The sequence below is a fragment of the Eubalaena glacialis genome, chromosome 1 (genome assembly GCF_028564815.1).
Source record: "Eubalaena glacialis isolate mEubGla1 chromosome 1, mEubGla1.1.hap2.+ XY, whole genome shotgun sequence".
NCBI classification, from domain to species: Eukaryota; Metazoa; Chordata; class Mammalia; order Artiodactyla; family Balaenidae; genus Eubalaena; species Eubalaena glacialis.
In genome coordinates, this window is record NC_083716.1 from 1081659 (window position 1) to 1097183 (window position 15525).

At 53.9% G+C, this 15525-nt stretch overlaps 1 protein-coding gene across 1 annotated transcript in view; it reads left to right on the plus strand.

Moving 5' to 3' along the window:
- The window catches only part of STK32C (serine/threonine kinase 32C), an 82464-nt gene that overhangs the window by 57279 nt on the left and 9660 nt on the right, over window positions 1-15525 (plus strand). Inside the window, exons 3-7 of the mRNA XM_061191701.1 lie at window positions 11473-11624; window positions 13282-13455; window positions 14330-14367; window positions 14466-14555; window positions 15021-15124. Coding sequence (XP_061047684.1) covers window positions 11473-11624; window positions 13282-13455; window positions 14330-14367; window positions 14466-14555; window positions 15021-15124 — 558 coding nt within the window. The remainder of the gene's footprint in view (window positions 1-11472; window positions 11625-13281; window positions 13456-14329; window positions 14368-14465; window positions 14556-15020; window positions 15125-15525) is intronic.

The following is a 15525-nucleotide window of genomic DNA, read 5'->3' on the forward strand; positions in this document are numbered from 1 at the left end:
GACCACAGGCGGGGCCGCGGGTATCATGCCTCAGCATGACCCAGCGCGTCTTCCGGTTGGTTCCTAGAAGCGGGCTGCGTAGGATGCAGGATGGATGCACGTGTGATGCTGCCAGACACGCTAGCCATCCGTGGGGCTCGCGCACCCCTGGGCCCCTGCCCGGGGCTGCTGCCAGGGCTGGGCCTCCACCAGCCCGACAGGCGAGAAATGGCATCTTGCATTTTTATGACAAGCAAGGTTGAGCATCTTTTTAAAATGTTAGAAGACCATTTTCACATCCTTTGCCCCTTTTTCTTTTGGGCTGATGGTCTTTTTTATTTTTAAAGCCTCATTATATATTAGTGATATTAACCTTTTATTTCTAAATGAGTTGCAAATATTTTCCCAGTTTATTATTTGTCTTTCAACTTTGTTTATGTGGGTTTTTTCCACGTAAAACATTTTTACTTGTATGTAATCGTGTTTGTCAGTCTTCTTCCTTGTTGCTTTCAGATTTGGGGCCATAGGGAGGCGTCCCCCCTTCTAGCTATAGAGGACCCCATCCTGTTTCCTTCATCATGTCTGTGTTTCCTTAATCATGTTAAACCTATTATGCATTTGGAATTTATTCTGGCTTATAGTGTCACGAATGGATCACATTACATCTTTTCTTTATCTAGCTGTTCAGTTATCCCAACGCCATTTTTTCGTAAAAAGTCTACTTTCTCCATAAATTTGAGACGCTGCCTTTGTTATGTACTAAGTATCCTTATGAAGTTGGGTCTGTTTCTGGATTTTCTCTCCTGCCCCTTGGCCTGCCTGCCTGTTCCGCTGTAGGACCGCACGTTATCACAGAAGGTTTATATAACACGCTCTAATACCTGATAGGGCTCACGTCCCTGCTTTGCTCTTCTTTTAAAGTTTTCTTCTTGGTTATTTTTACTTGATTGTCTTTCCCTATGAATTATGTGACCCACTTGTCAGCTCCAGGAAAAAAAAAATCTGCCAAACGTGTAAACAGCGTTCAATTAAAATGAAAATTACCCCGCCGTTTGTCACCAACTATTCCAGGCCTTGGAGGCACCGCTGCGGCCAGTGGCATGTCACACGGAAAGCCCGGGGCTGCCCTGGTGCCCTGGGATCTGCAGACTTTATTCCTTTTCACGCTTAGATCTAATTCCATTTCCCCTTTGTCTGTTTGAAGTCGATTATGGGAGGACGCAGCTCAGAAGCCGAGACCAATTCCATTTGAGGAAATGGTTTTATGGGACCAATGCTCTCAGCCTTGGAGGCTGCTCATAAAATGCCAGAGGCTTTCCGGCCCTTCCTGCGACCGTGCTGCTCTGTGTGAGCTGCGGCCGGGGCCCCTCTGCACCCAACCCCAGCGCTTTAAACGGCCGCTGATTGGAGCCTCTCCTGTCGGGGCCTCTGCGGAGCCGCAGGGGCCGGGCCCGCTCAGCCTCTTCCAGCTGGGCCGCTGGGGGCCTAAAGCTCTTTTCAGCTGCCCCGCCAGAGAGCGTTCGGATGCCACTGACTCTAAGGGGAAGCCCAGCACCGGGTCAAACAAATGTGAGTGTGCCCGGTGGCCGTGGGCCTCCGGGGGCTGGTCTCGGCTGCCTGGGGCCGCGCTGGTGCCCCCTGGCCTGGGTGGGCCAGGCTGGTGAAGGAGCTCAGGGCATGGGCTGCACTGGGGCCGCTTGGACAGGGGGGAGGGAGGGTGCCTGGGGGAGGCCAGTGGGAGCCGGGCGGGCCAGTGCCCGCAGGCCTGGTCACGGACACTGGGAGGAAGCAGGATGTTCTCGCGGCCGTGACAAAGCACCACAACGGGGCGGCCTCAGACGACAGAGGTGTGTTCTCCCATGGTCTGGAATGGAGGTGCCCGCGGGCTGGTCCCTTCTGGGGCTGGAGGGGAGGCCGGGTTTCCCCTCTCCTCCCCTAGGGTTTTCAGCCCGACCTGAGAATTAAAGTGACGTAAGGCAGAGGGACAGGAGAAAAGCATACAGCTTTAATGTAAGTTCACGTTAAAAAGCATACACATTGTTTAACGTAAGTTTTGGGTGACGCCGGAGCCCTCGTAAGGAAATGAAGACCCAGAGAAGAGGCAAAAACCTGAATGTTTCTGTGCTGGGTCGGACAAAGCGGCGACGTAAGGTAACTAGAGTCCGTGGGAGGCCGAAGGAGGAGAAAAAATGCTTCAGCAAGGCCTGCTTGCGCAGAATTCTCTCGGCCTGGACTTCCCGTCCTGAGGATAAGATCATCCACGTGGGGTGATTCCCTGGTTGCAAAGAGAAAGGGGGGGGCAGGTGCCCTCTTGCCCTGCTGCTTTGTGAGGGTCGTTGGCTGGAGGCGATCGTGGCCAGAGTGCACCTTTCAGGGTGTGTCCCACCACCCTGATTCCCCCCAACACCCCCCGTCGGGAAGAGTCACAGCTGTGAACTGCTCCATGTCTCAGTGAACCAGTTTCTCAGTCCTGAGAACAGGTCAGTTTAGTTAAGCCGTCATGTCTCATTTTAGGAGGCGGTGTTGGAGGGCCTTCCAGCTGAAGTGAGGCCTTTGCATGGTCTGAGCAATCAGCGTTTAATGGGAGGTACTTCTGTGAAAACAAAGGAAAAGCCAACTGTCCAGCCGGGTCTGAGTCCAGAGGGTGGTCAGCTGGGGGCACTTCCAGGAGGGTGGTCTCCGTGCCTCCCTGGATGTGGGGGGGCAAGGGCAGGTGGTGGCAGTTCTGCCGCTTTTCCTGGGCCGCAGTTGGCACGTGGCCATGGCGTCGGGTGAGCTCTGAGCAGCCCCCAGCCAGCACCACGGGGATGGTCCACGTGTAACCTGTGTGATTTCTCTGAAGTTTATACTAAGTCGTCAAGCTTCAGCTTGTAGGGGAAGCTTTCATTTTTCGTGATTCCAGGTCAGAAAAGTAGGAGAGAAATTGGAAATGTTAATTGCTGACAAAGAGACATGGCTGTTCGACACCCCACAGGGTATGCTGTGCTTTTACTGAAACAGAGTTCTCTCCCTACAATCACCCCCATTCTTAATAGAGATAATTGAAGATTAATTTGTTTGCAAAATCAGTCTGGTTTCATTAAACTTGGCCTGATTATTGAGATCAGTGCAGCAAGAGTAGATTGAACATGTAGGTCTTTTAAGTCTGCTTTGCTGGAACTTTTATAAGGAATTCCAGATTAGACTTTTAAAAGCCTCTCAAGGCTAAGAAGCCAAGCCAGCAACTTGTCACCAGACTGTACCTTCAGTACCCATGAATTTGGGTGCATTCCTCTCTTCTCGATGTCCCCAAAACATCCTGAGATCCCTGGACCTGCTAAGAAGTGACCTTTACTCACTTGTAAGGTCATGAGCCCCGTAAGCCAGGCACTAGGCCATAACTTCACGGGGCTTTACAAGCATTGCTCCATAAAGTCAACCTTAGTCTGTGGTCAAACCTGATTCGAGTGTCTGGTATTTTCACTGTAAACATCTTTGTCCCAAGCAGTTTCCCTGCCCATCTAATTGGCTGTAAAAGATAAAATAACTGGTTGACAGTTTGGTTTGACAGTTGGATTCCAATGCCGTAAAAACCAGATTGCAAACTACACTTGAAAATAACATGTCAGTCGACAAATTCTTCGTGGGCACAGCCATCCCTCCCACCCATCAAAACCAAAAGTTTCCCAAACTACAGCAAATATAAAAGAGGTGGCTAGTAATTCACAACAGTCTTGGAGAGCATTAATTATCAATTCTGTAGCTAATTTAGATACAATGTCTCACGCCATCTTTCCCAAATGTATCAGGCAATGTTGGAAGTTGGCAGAAAAAGAAGACTCAGGCTCCTCCTATTCCCTAGAAAGAAATGGTTACGTGATTCCCGATGAGTATACATTTCTTGAAAATGGTGAAACCTTTTTGCTGTTTGATGGTGGAGAACATGATGTAGACAGAATTTTGGTATTTGGCACAGAATCTGGCAGAGATGATTTGGAGAAATACAAGGGCTGAGCATGTGATGGAAAGTTTCCGTGTAGCCCAGATGTGTACTACTAGTTATGTACATTCCATATATTGATACAAAACAGTAGCATCCCTTGTCTGTTCATTTTACTTCCAGGGAAATCCAGAGAGAAAGCAGATTTTTTTATATCATAAAGAATTTACATCCAGCATTAAATCTTGAACCCTTAATGGTTGGTCGACTTTTAAGAAAGGAAGTTTCATTGCTTTTTCTAAGCTATACCCAAATACAACTATAATCATGAATCTACACACATGTTAAATGTATTCAGATATTTTTTGCATTTTTATTTTTTACAATAAAATCCTTAAAAATTTTTGCTATTAATTTTCATGTTTCATTAAGTCTTTTTAAATGTCTCTCTTTGTTTTATTTTTATTATTTTATCTTTTATGGCGAAATCATATTATGGCCAATTAGTTGTCTCTGCTTGCAGCAAAGATTCTTATGGTGAAAATACCTAGAACCACTTGATCCCATGTACATCGTTTTAAAATATGATATTCCAGCAGAAGTCTGGTAACATAACCAATGTTTTAAATTAAATCCTGTTACAAGGAGAACATATTCTATTGACCCTATATGTAAATAACTATATTGTCATGAAAACAGGACATTTAATAAGAGTTTCTGAATTTTGGAGGGATCAGGTTGGGAGAAAAGATAAATGTCTCAATTCTGTTTACAAAGGTATAATTTTCCAGATTGCCGTAAGCTAATGGCTTAAAGAGAAAGAGAAAAATAATTTCTTAAGCCTGGAAAACAGAACATTAAAAAACCAACAATGCTTCAAACAGAAAGTCATAAAAATGAAAATCATCTTCATGAGTTCATTTAGTCCCATGTAATTAATTCTTGTTTTCCTTGATCTTGGATTAGTAGTTTTATGAACCCATCAGTTTTTCCACTAGATTTTAGAAAGGCTCATCTGGTTCAGTGGTATGGTTTTAGTTACCAGAAACCTGTATTCAAGGGTCCTTGTCAGAGTTCTTTCCATGAACCTTTTAAAGATGAAGCACTTTTGTCTGAAGTTCATTGTAAAAGCTTTCAGGAAAGCATCAGAGTAAAACAGTAACCATCTGTAAATGACTAAAGACTGAAAAATAGCCATGGTCGAAGATCTGATGAGTTTATTGCAAAAACGATGCAATTGACATGGAAATTTGGTTATTTCTGTGGCATATAGTATTTTAAGATAATAATTGGAATTATGACTGATTATATAGAGAGTGAGGACATTGAAAAATTTCTAACCATTTTGTGTAACTTTGGAAACACTTATATATAAGTAACATATACCCATACAAATATAATCTAGAGAAGATTTATCACCAATTTTAATTTGACAATATTTCCCATGTAATTAACATATCAAATATGCCTAATTAGTTTAATATCTCTATTTTTATAAGGTAAGATAATAAATCTTTTGAGATTCTCCAGGGGCCCTCTTGAAAATCCCAAACTTAGTTCAAGGTCGAAAAGACTATTTTGAATTTGATTTTGGGAAGTTTGTAAAAAATGTCAAAAAGTTGCAAACATGATTAAATAAGATTGCAGGTCACTATGAAACAATATTTAGCCATTGAACCTACGTGACAAAGATTTTTTTTTTTTTACATCTTTATTGGAGTATGATTGCTTTACCATGTTGTGTTAGTTTCTGAAGTGACAAAGATTTTGAAGGCAAATATAGGAAGTCACATACTTGAGGAAAAAGAAAATTTAGTTCTTTTGATATTGAGAAGAGTCAGTTTTTCTAAGTAATCAAAGACCTGATAAAGGCAACACGAAGCACAGGAAATTGTTTGGTTAAGACACAGAATCTTTGTTTTCTAGGCAGATTACTCAAAAGGTAAAGAAAAACCTTTTATGACCTCTTTTTTATGAATACACTCTTTGTTCATCCTATGGGAAGATTAAATTAAAAAGAAGACACAGACTGTCATGTCTAGTCCTAGGACTATAAAAATAAGCACTTGTATAAATTAAGTATCTGTAAAACTCTCAGAAATACAGAAACTAATCCAAATGTTTTTCAAGTTCATGTGATCTGGGATAATCTTTGGTAAATAAAAGTTAAGTCTTTAAATGGCTACCTATTTTAATGTGACTCTAAACCAATGAGCCTTTTCATGGCTTAAAACCAGTCAGCCTTTTGTGACTTAACCATGGACACAGAGGCGTCCCCGAAGAGGGCACAGAAGATGCAGCCCTCACCAAGATCCAGAGCTTCTCCCAAGGTCAGCCCAGAAGAGCAAAGACCGCCGTGTCACAGGTGGTCACAGACAACTCAGCCTCTCCTGAGCCGAGCACCCTCTGAGCTGTGCTGCTGGACAGGCTACGCGGAGATGTCACAGCACAGACAGGGCAGTCTGGGGGGAGCTGGCAAAGGCCCGTATGGCTCTGAATGACAAGTGACACGCAAGAGACAGGACAGCAGTGACCACTCCTGGGCACTGTACGTCCATGGATGACCCACGGACTCCCAACACCACGCCCCCCAGAGTCACATTCGCAGACCAGCTCTCACAAGTGTCTCCCTCCCGCCAGTCTGCATTCGGAAGGGAAGAGCCAGGAGACATCTCTACCACCCCCAAGGGGCTCTGCCAGAGATCTCGCAGCTCTTGTCAGCTCTCCCAGGACCCCCTCCGCTTATCTTCATTTTGAAAATTTCGACTGGCTTTCAAAACAATAATGTTAAAAGTGATCTAGAAGGGACTCTCCTGGTGGCGTAGTGGTTAAGAATCCGCCTGCCAATGCAGGGGACACGGGTTTGAGCCCTGGTCTGGGAAGATCCCACATGCCGCGGAGCAGCTAAGCCCGTGCGCCACAACTACTGAGCCCGCGCGCCACAACTACTGAAGCCCGTGCGCCTAGAGCCCGTGCTCCTCAACAAGAGAAGCCACTGCAATGAGAAGCCCACGCACCGCAATGAAGAGTAGCCCCCACTCGCCGCAACTAGAGGAAGCCTGCGAGCAGCAACGAAGACCCAACGCAGCCAAAAAATAAAGTTAAGTAAATAAATAAATCTTAAAAAAAGTGATCTAGAAAATGCAGAAAGTTCAGAAAAAGATCACTGTCCTGAGGCCGTCCTCACTGACATCGGCAGCACCCTTCGTGGGCTTCTTTCTGTCCTTCCTGCATGGCAGCCCCACGCAGCTGCAGCGGGCTCCCGCTCTGTGGGCCGGTGTGGCCCTCAGCACACGGGCCCTTCCTGTCCTGGCGGGCCCAGCTTTCCCCCCACCAGGCAGGGCCGGGTGATGCTGAGGCCAAAACCAGCTCTGACAGCTTCCTCTGGCTCCAGAAACCTCAGTCCACGGATGGCCCACCCTTCTGCCATCGGGCCACCTGGTGGGCACATTGGGGATTTCCATTTCCAGAATTTCACTGCATCTGGAAAATTGGGCCAGGTGGCTCGGTTGTGGTGCCTTGAGTTCCTCTTGGTGATGAAGGTGCTGCCCGGCTGCACCACAGCCCGCGGGAGGCTGGCGCTGTCCTCCCTGAGGCAGCGTCCACTAGAGCGAGTGGCATTGCGCTGGCTGGTCTGTGTGATCAGAAGCCGCTGGCAGCTGGAGCTGCATCTAATATTATTCTGGGACGCGGTGTTTCTACACAGGGCTCTCTGGGAGGGAGCCATTGGCCTTGCATCTCAGCAGTGGCAGAATTTTACTTGTGTTTCTGGCCGATGTCTGCATAATAGGCCCATTTTCTTGCCCAGGTTGGCAGCCTACAAAGGTAGCACCCATCAGCCCAGTCTCCCAGCTCCAGGCCAAGGGTGGGAAGGAGGCTGAAGTTTCACACTTGAAAGGGCTCGAGGGCCTTTCCCTGCAGCTGGGGTAGGTAGGGGTGTTCTTCCTGAGTGATGGAATCATGAGGAGCTTGGGGGCAGCCCCAGGGGCAGGCACTGGCCTTCAGAGCTCCCAAGGGACTCAGCCAAACTGACAGCCACGGAATGTGCCCCACGGCATGTGCAGAAGCTCTGGGGTTCTTCTCCCGTGACCTCGGCCAGGACCCCCCTTGGGGCAGCCCACCTGCCCCTCTGGGGCCCTGCCAGCCGCTTCCTTCTCGGCCCCTCGGATCTTTGGCTGGGGGGCGGTGGAGGAGAAGTCTAGTGCCTCCACCCCAACCCTGCCACAGGCTCAGAAGTCCTGAGAAGGCATTTGGAGAGCAGATGTGACAGGCTTTTAATTGGTGTAATTGCACTTTATCAAACATAGTTATGTAGCCGCCCAGGACCGGGCCTCTGTCTCCCCTTCGTCAGTCTGCATTTCTGGGTGACATTCTCAGGCCAGGGCCAGGCACATGGAGACGCATGAAAGCACATTAAGTCAAGGCCGTGCTGTCCACGGGCAGCTTGGAAGGTTCTGGGTGTGCATCCCCAACGCCCAGGGCAGCCAGCTGGGGAGAGCACTCTGGCCATCCCAGGGCAACTTTGGGGCCGTTTTGCTGAAATGAGAGGAAAGATTCAGAAAGGCTCACTGTCCTAAAATGAGTGGCTTTTAGGGGCCTTGCAGTGTGGCCACCTGCCCTGGCACGCCAGCAGGGCCTGGCGTGCTCAGTGACGGGTTGCCCGTTACGGCCCAGAGCAGCCCTGGCAGCTTGGAAAGCAGTGTTCCATGGCAGTGACACCGACCCTCGTCCGGGTCCCTCAGGGCACCCAGAGGGCTGAGTGGCTACATTTGTTTCCTGGGGCTGCTGTAACGAGTGACCACACACTGGGTGGCTTAAGACAGCACACATTTATTCTCACGGTTCTAAAGGCCAGAGCCCTGGCCTCAGTCTAACTGGGCTAGGATCAAGGGGCCCGCAGGGCCGTGCTCCCTCGGAGGCTGGAGGGGAGAGTCCGTCCTTTGCCTCCCCCCTCCTCCCAGAGCTGCAGCCCCTCCAGGTGTCACGTTTCCTTCTGCGTGGCCTGGATTGTGTCCCCAGATCCACGTTGCAGCCCAGCCAGCCCCCAGGGTGATGGTGTTTGTGATGGTTGGATGAGGTCATGAGGGAGGGGCCCCCGTGACGGGAGTGGAGTCCTTGTAAGAACAAGAGGCCAGAGCTGGCTCACTCTCTACGCGATGTCACCGCGCGAGGCCACGCGAGGACACGGTGAGAGGCGCCACCTGCGAGCCAGGAAGCACCCTGACCTTGGACGTCCAGCCTCCAGGGAATAACATGAGAGAAACACCTGTTGTTTGAGATGCGCAGCCTGTGGCGTTTTGTTGTGGCGCCAGAGCTGAGCAAGACCCTCTTCTGTCTCCGCTCCGCGCCCGCCGCCCCCGCGAGGACCCTGTGATTACGATTAGGGCTGCTTGGACCTGCCAGGACCGTCTCCCGCCTCGACATCACCAGCTTAACCACACCTGCAGAGTCCTTTCTGCAGGTGACGTCACATGCTCACAAGGTCTGGAGACGAGGATGTGGACATCCGTGGGGGCCATCGTTTAGCTGGTCACAGCAGGGAACACAGCCCTGGATGGACTCGTGCACACAAGGCCCGGACTTGACCTTGACCACGACCAGTTGGCAGAAGCCTCTTACCCACCGTCCTCACTGACTCCTCACAAGCTCGCGAGCCAGATGGAGAAACGGAGGGTCAGCCAAGTTCAGAGGCCACCGGCCAGCCAGTCGGAGTGGACAGGCCTGAGGGGAGGGACAGGCCCGGGAGGCAGGGCCCTCTGGCCGCGGAGAGAAAGAAGCTGGGGGGACATCAGAGCTGCCCTTGCCCACCCACAGTTCGGGGCTCCCCTCTGCACGCGCCCTGTCGCCGGCGGGGCCGCGTGGTTTCACAGCGTCGAGACCAGATGGGCGTCGTTGGAGGCCTGAAGCGATGTGGGTCTCAGGCCAGCGCCCCAGCCCCACCCCTCCGGTCCGCGGGGTGGGGTCTTCCTGGGGCGTCGGCTCAGGTGACGCAGCTTCAGGCAGGGCTTCACGGGCATCTGGGTGGCCGTCGCAGCCCCTGGGGGTTTGTGCCCCTGGGGTCGAGGTGGGGCGGTGTGGGCTCGGGGTGTGCAGAGCTCAGCCGTGGAAGGTGCCCCCTCTGTGCCCGTGGGCGTCACCTGTGAGCTCTGCCTCTTGGGCTCCTGACGCGGCCTGTGGGCAGCGCGGGGGTGAGCGTGGAGTCACCTCGAAACCGCAGCTGTGCCCGTGAGGGTCACTGTACCAGGGAGACGTGGGTGTGCAGGACTCGGGCTGCCTCACCACATGGGTGCGCCTGGGCCTCGGGCGTCTGCCACCAGATGGCGCCACAATGACGCTGCAGGAACGAAAGCCAGGGAGGGGCTCGGCGTGCCCTGCCCCCAGCCCCAGCGTGGCTGCTCTATTTGCCCGAGCGCAGGTCTGGCTTCTGCCTATATGCGTGTGTCATCTCTACTCTGTTTGCATTAAATAATGTAGCTTGACCTTTTCCCTTGGCATTTTTTAAATTGTCACACGTCATTAAAAGTATTTATAAATATTATTCCAGTGGCTGTGTGATATTTCATTGCACTTACTTGCCCGTGTCTATAAGGATGTTGGATGTTAAGGTGGTTTGAAAGTGTGTTATACAGTTTGTTCACCTGTGAAGAACGTCTTTGGAAAAGTCACTGCGTTTCTAAGATGCGTTCCTGCGTGAGGGACGTGGGTTTCACCAAAGGGTTGGATCCAGCAGGTTTGGCCCAAGATCTGGTGCCCGTTGAGATGTCTGATCAGTGCCAGGCCACCTGCCTTTGGGTGAGGCATCTGGGACAGTCCCCCACCCATCTGGAGCTCCAGAATTTTCCACTTCCTGCAGGTCCCTGGCTGTCACTCCTTGAAGATCTGGAGACTGAAGTCTGTGGGAAATGGCTTGGGGTTATCTGTCTTGGGGGGATGGTCTCTCCACTTGAATGGGGGGGCGTGGCACTGGTTCTGCAGCCCAGTATTTTGTACATTGACCCTGGTTTCCTTTGTCCGGGTTCTGACGGATGCTCCTTGGCCACGAGGGACCCCAGGCCGAGTTTCTCCTTGTTCTGCGCGTCTCACTCCCCTCTGCATCCTGGTCTCTCTGCAAGCAGTTAGCCCTGTGTTGGCGGTGTCGACACTGCTTACTGACATGGCAGCTCGCTGCGCAGAGGGTTGGGGTTTGAGCTGTGCAAGGGCCCCACCATCTGGGAGCGTCCCTGTTGCGATGGGGACGGTGGCCTGTGCTTGGTGGGAACAGCAGCTCTTGCTTCTGGGCTCCCTGGGCGCAGGGCACCAGGCGGGGGGTCCTCTCGTTCATGCCCCATCCACCCTCCGAGCCAGTCACTGCCCCAAGCCCTGGGAAGGGGGAGCCCAGGTCTCGGCTGGTGAGGGGCGCGGGCACCACGCGGGCCTAGCCACCTCCGGCCTCTGTGCTCTCAGGCCGGGTCCCCATGGCTTCAGTCTGCACAGGAGACTTGTCCCGCCAAGGACGAGTGAAATCCGGTCATTTTGGTGTCGTTAGGCCGCGGTGCCCACCCCGGCAGCGGCGCTGACGTGCTCTCTGCCCCCAGGTGTGCGTAGTGCAGAAGCGGGACACGGAGAAGATGTTCGCGATGAAGTACATGAACAAGCAGCAGTGCATTGAACGGGACGAGGTCCGCAACGTGTTCCGGGAGCTGGAGATCCTGCAGGAGATCGAGCACGTCTTCCTGGTGAACCTCTGGTGAGCTGGCGGGGTGGAGCCCTTCTCCTGCCCTGGGCTCCCTCCCCTCTCTCTCCCCTCCCCTCTCTCCCCCCTCCCCCCTCCCCTCTCTCCCCTCTCTCCCCCCTCCCCCCTCCCCTCTCTCCCCTCTCTCCCCCCTCCCCCCTCCCCTCTCTCCCCCCTCCCCTCCCAGGGCCCCGGGGCCAGCACCGTCCAGGGGTCCACCCCCACATGCACGCACACACACACGGCACTCACGCGGGGCTTCCTGGCCTGCAGGGAGCCCGGACTTCCCCACAGAGGATGCCTGTGACACGCGAAGTTTCTGGCACTGAAGTCAGGCAGGGAGAGTTTTAGCGCCTAACTCTGAGTTTCCTCCACAAACTGGGCACCAAGACCAGCTGGGGGGTGGGGGAGCCTGCAGTGAGATCAACCCCTTCCGCTCTCCCTGGAGCCCTGCGAGCCCCTAGAATGAGAACAGTGTGGCTTCTGGTGGGAAGAGAGAGGAACGTGACATGAAAAATTAATTCTTTGTAACTTTACTCTTGAGAGAGCCAGTTGATTACCTGAGAGCTCACAGAAGAGATTACAAAGTGGACGGAGGTCCTTAAACCGTTGTTTTCCTACTGCCACCATCTTCATCATCTCATCACTGTTTTCTTTATCACGTTCATCCCCATCACCATCCTCAACATCACCACCATCACCACCGTCACCACCATCACCACCACCATCTTCACCCTCATCACCACCACCACCATCACCAATATCACCATCATCACCATCGCCATGACCACCATCGCCATCATCATCGCCATCACCACCATCACCATCATCATCACCACCGTCACCACCAGCACCATCATCACCATCTTCACCATCATCATCACCATCACCATCACCACCGTCACCACCACCACCACCACCACCACCATCACCATCACCATCATCACCACCATCACCACCACTATCACCATCATCACCATCATCACCGCCATCACCATCATCACCGCCATCACCATCACCACCATCACCATCATCAGCACCACCGTCACCACCAGCACCATCATCACCATCATCACCTCCATCACCACCATCATCACCGCCATCACCATCATCACCACCACCATCATCACCACCACCATCACCACCATCACCACCACCATCACCATCATCACCATCATCACCGCCATCACCATCACCGCCATCACCACCACCACCACCACCACAGTCACCACAGCTGCCGGCTGTTAGAAGCTGGTCCCTTGCCCAGCCCTACGTGAGCATTTCTCCTCACTGTCTCAATTTCTTCTCTAACAACCCTCCAAGGTAGATATCTTTATCCCCTTTTTGGAGAAGAGGAAACCAGGGCAGCAGGAAAATGGCCCAGAGACAGTGCTGTGTTCCACTCTCCATCAGTCAGTCATGGGCATCTCTGTCCCAGCTGGGCACCTCCCATGGGGACAGGCCTCTCTGTTTTTCCCGAGGGCTCTGGCTCCAGGTGGCTCCTGAGCAGGGGTGGAGTCAGCACCTTGGGCAGGGCCCCTCTCCTGGGAGTGCCTGGTGGGGGGTGGCCTTGGGGCCAGGGCCCTTATGGGGGGACTCATCAGGTGTGGCAGGAGCTGTGACTCCGGCCCCCAAGCCGTGCGCATGCCAGGTCCTCCCACGGTGCCCACAGGTACTCCTTCCAGGACGAGGAGGACATGTTCATGGTGGTGGACCTGCTGCCGGGGGGAGACCTGCGCTACCACCTGCAGCAGAACGTCCAATTCTCCGAGGACACCGTGAGGCTGTACATCTGTGAGATGGCACTGGCCCTTGACTACCTGCGCAGTCAGCACATCATCCACAGGTGTGTGCACACCTGACGGGGCGGGGTGCCTGTGGGTGCCGCCCTCCAGCAGGACCCAGATGGGCTCCTGTGTGCTCTGCCCTGCCCTTACCCGCAGACCTGCCCCCAGGTGTGGCTCCGGGCCCGTCAGTGCCTGGCTCCGAGGCCAGCCCCATGGCTGCACATATCATGGCCACCTGGGGTGGGTCCTGTCTGAGCAGCCCCAGCTGAGGTCAGGCACAGAGGGCTGGTGGCCTTCATGGGGTGGGGAGGGGGGCTTCACCTGGTCTATTCAACTGCAGGATCCCTGCCTCCGCCCAGCAGGTGCCCTTGTGCCCATCTGCCATGTCTTTGGCAAATTCAAACTAATTTTAACATTTTAACATTCAAACTAATTTTAACATCTGAAGGCAGATGAAATGAGGAAGATAAAGCTGCATCCACAGGACAAAACACAAAATCCCATGTGGTATAAAGTGAAGTAGACATGATTTCTGCGTTTCTGCCTGTGGGATTCTGTTATCTGGTCATGGTGCAGGCACCGAACATTTACTGAGTGCCGAGAGGTTGGGAAGGCAAGGCCTGAGGCCAGCTGGTGGAGCCACAGACCCCCAGTTGACAATTCTGCGCAGCCCCAGGGCTCTGGGAGAGGGCCCCACCTCGGGGATCCAGGCGAGGGGGTTCTGCTTTCATCCTCTGGGGGCTTCGGTGCCCCTCGGCGTCCAGTGCTGGGCATTCTCCCCGCCGTCCGGCCTCAGGAGGTGAAGGGCTGGGTTCACCCAGCTCTGCCAGGGTGCTGCCGGGTGGGGAGGGGGTCTTAGGACCCGGCTCGTGGGAACCCCCAGCCCTGCCGGGATCTTTGGACTCATCTCCCTGCTTCCTGCTCTTTCTACAGAGACGTGAAGCCCGATAACATCCTCCTGGATGAGCGAGGTGAGCCTAGGCGTGTGAGCCCGAAGCCGCGAGGGTGCGCGCCCCTGCCCGCAGGACACGTCCCCTTGGGACAGGCACGCTGTCCCCTCTCCCCGCAGGACACGCACACCTGACCGACTTCAACATCGCCACCATCATACAGGATGGCGAGAGGGCGACCGCGCTGGCCGGGACCAAGCCGTACATGGGTGAGCCTCGCCCCTCCCGGCCCGCGCCCCCCCGCCAGCCTGCCGGCCGGTCTCCTCCCCTGGCCTGTGGCTGGTGTGGTCGGGTCACTAACCTAAAGGCACAGCCGCAGGGGACGGGTCAGGCTGTTAAGAACAGCCAGGCTTGATCCGTGCAGAAGAATCTGAGTGACGGGCATGTATTGTGGGTCTGATAATGAGACAGCCCACCGCCCTCGTCAGGCTGTGGGACCTGGACTTGAACCAGGCGGTCAGTGGGGAAGGACGGACTGACCGCTGAGGGCAGCTTCCTAGCCCAGCTCTGGCGGCAGCCTGGTCTCTGGGCCTGGCCCAAGGTTCCAGCCCTGGGCCTGCGGTCACGGGCCCTGCGGACACCGGGGCTGGGGTCACGGGCCCTGCGGACACCGGGGCTGGGGTCACGGGCCCTGCGGTCAGGGATGCTCAGCTGCTCCTTCCCTCCCTGGAAAGCTCCGGAGATCTTCCAGTCTTTCGTCAGCGGTGGGACCGGCTACTCCTTCGAGGTAGACTGGTGGTCGGTGGGGGTGATGGCCTACGAACTGCTGCGTGGATGGGTATGGAGCTCCTGAGGCCCGTGGGCTCAGTCCCCAGACCCCGAGCTAGCTGCGTCCCCCCGGGGTGGCCCCAGCTCCCAAAGGGGTGAGGCTGCCCCCACCCCCAGGTGCTCAGGGCGGTCTGTGCTTTCCGTCAGCGAGGCTGCACGCTGGAGGGGGCTGGGGGGCAGGCAGAAAACCATCCAGCAGGGCTGCCCCCTCGGGACTTCCCGTGAGGCTCGTGTGCGGGTGGGCCCCTGTGCTCTCCCCGCAGCTGCCACGGCCCGGCCAGCGCTGGAGCCCCGGAGGCTGGGGGCCTCGTCAGGTCGCCACCTGCCCTTCCCACCTCCTCGTCGGGGCCTCCGAGGCACTGTGCCCTGGAGAAGGCCCTAAGCAAGGCAGCCCCCTCTGGCCCTCTGCAG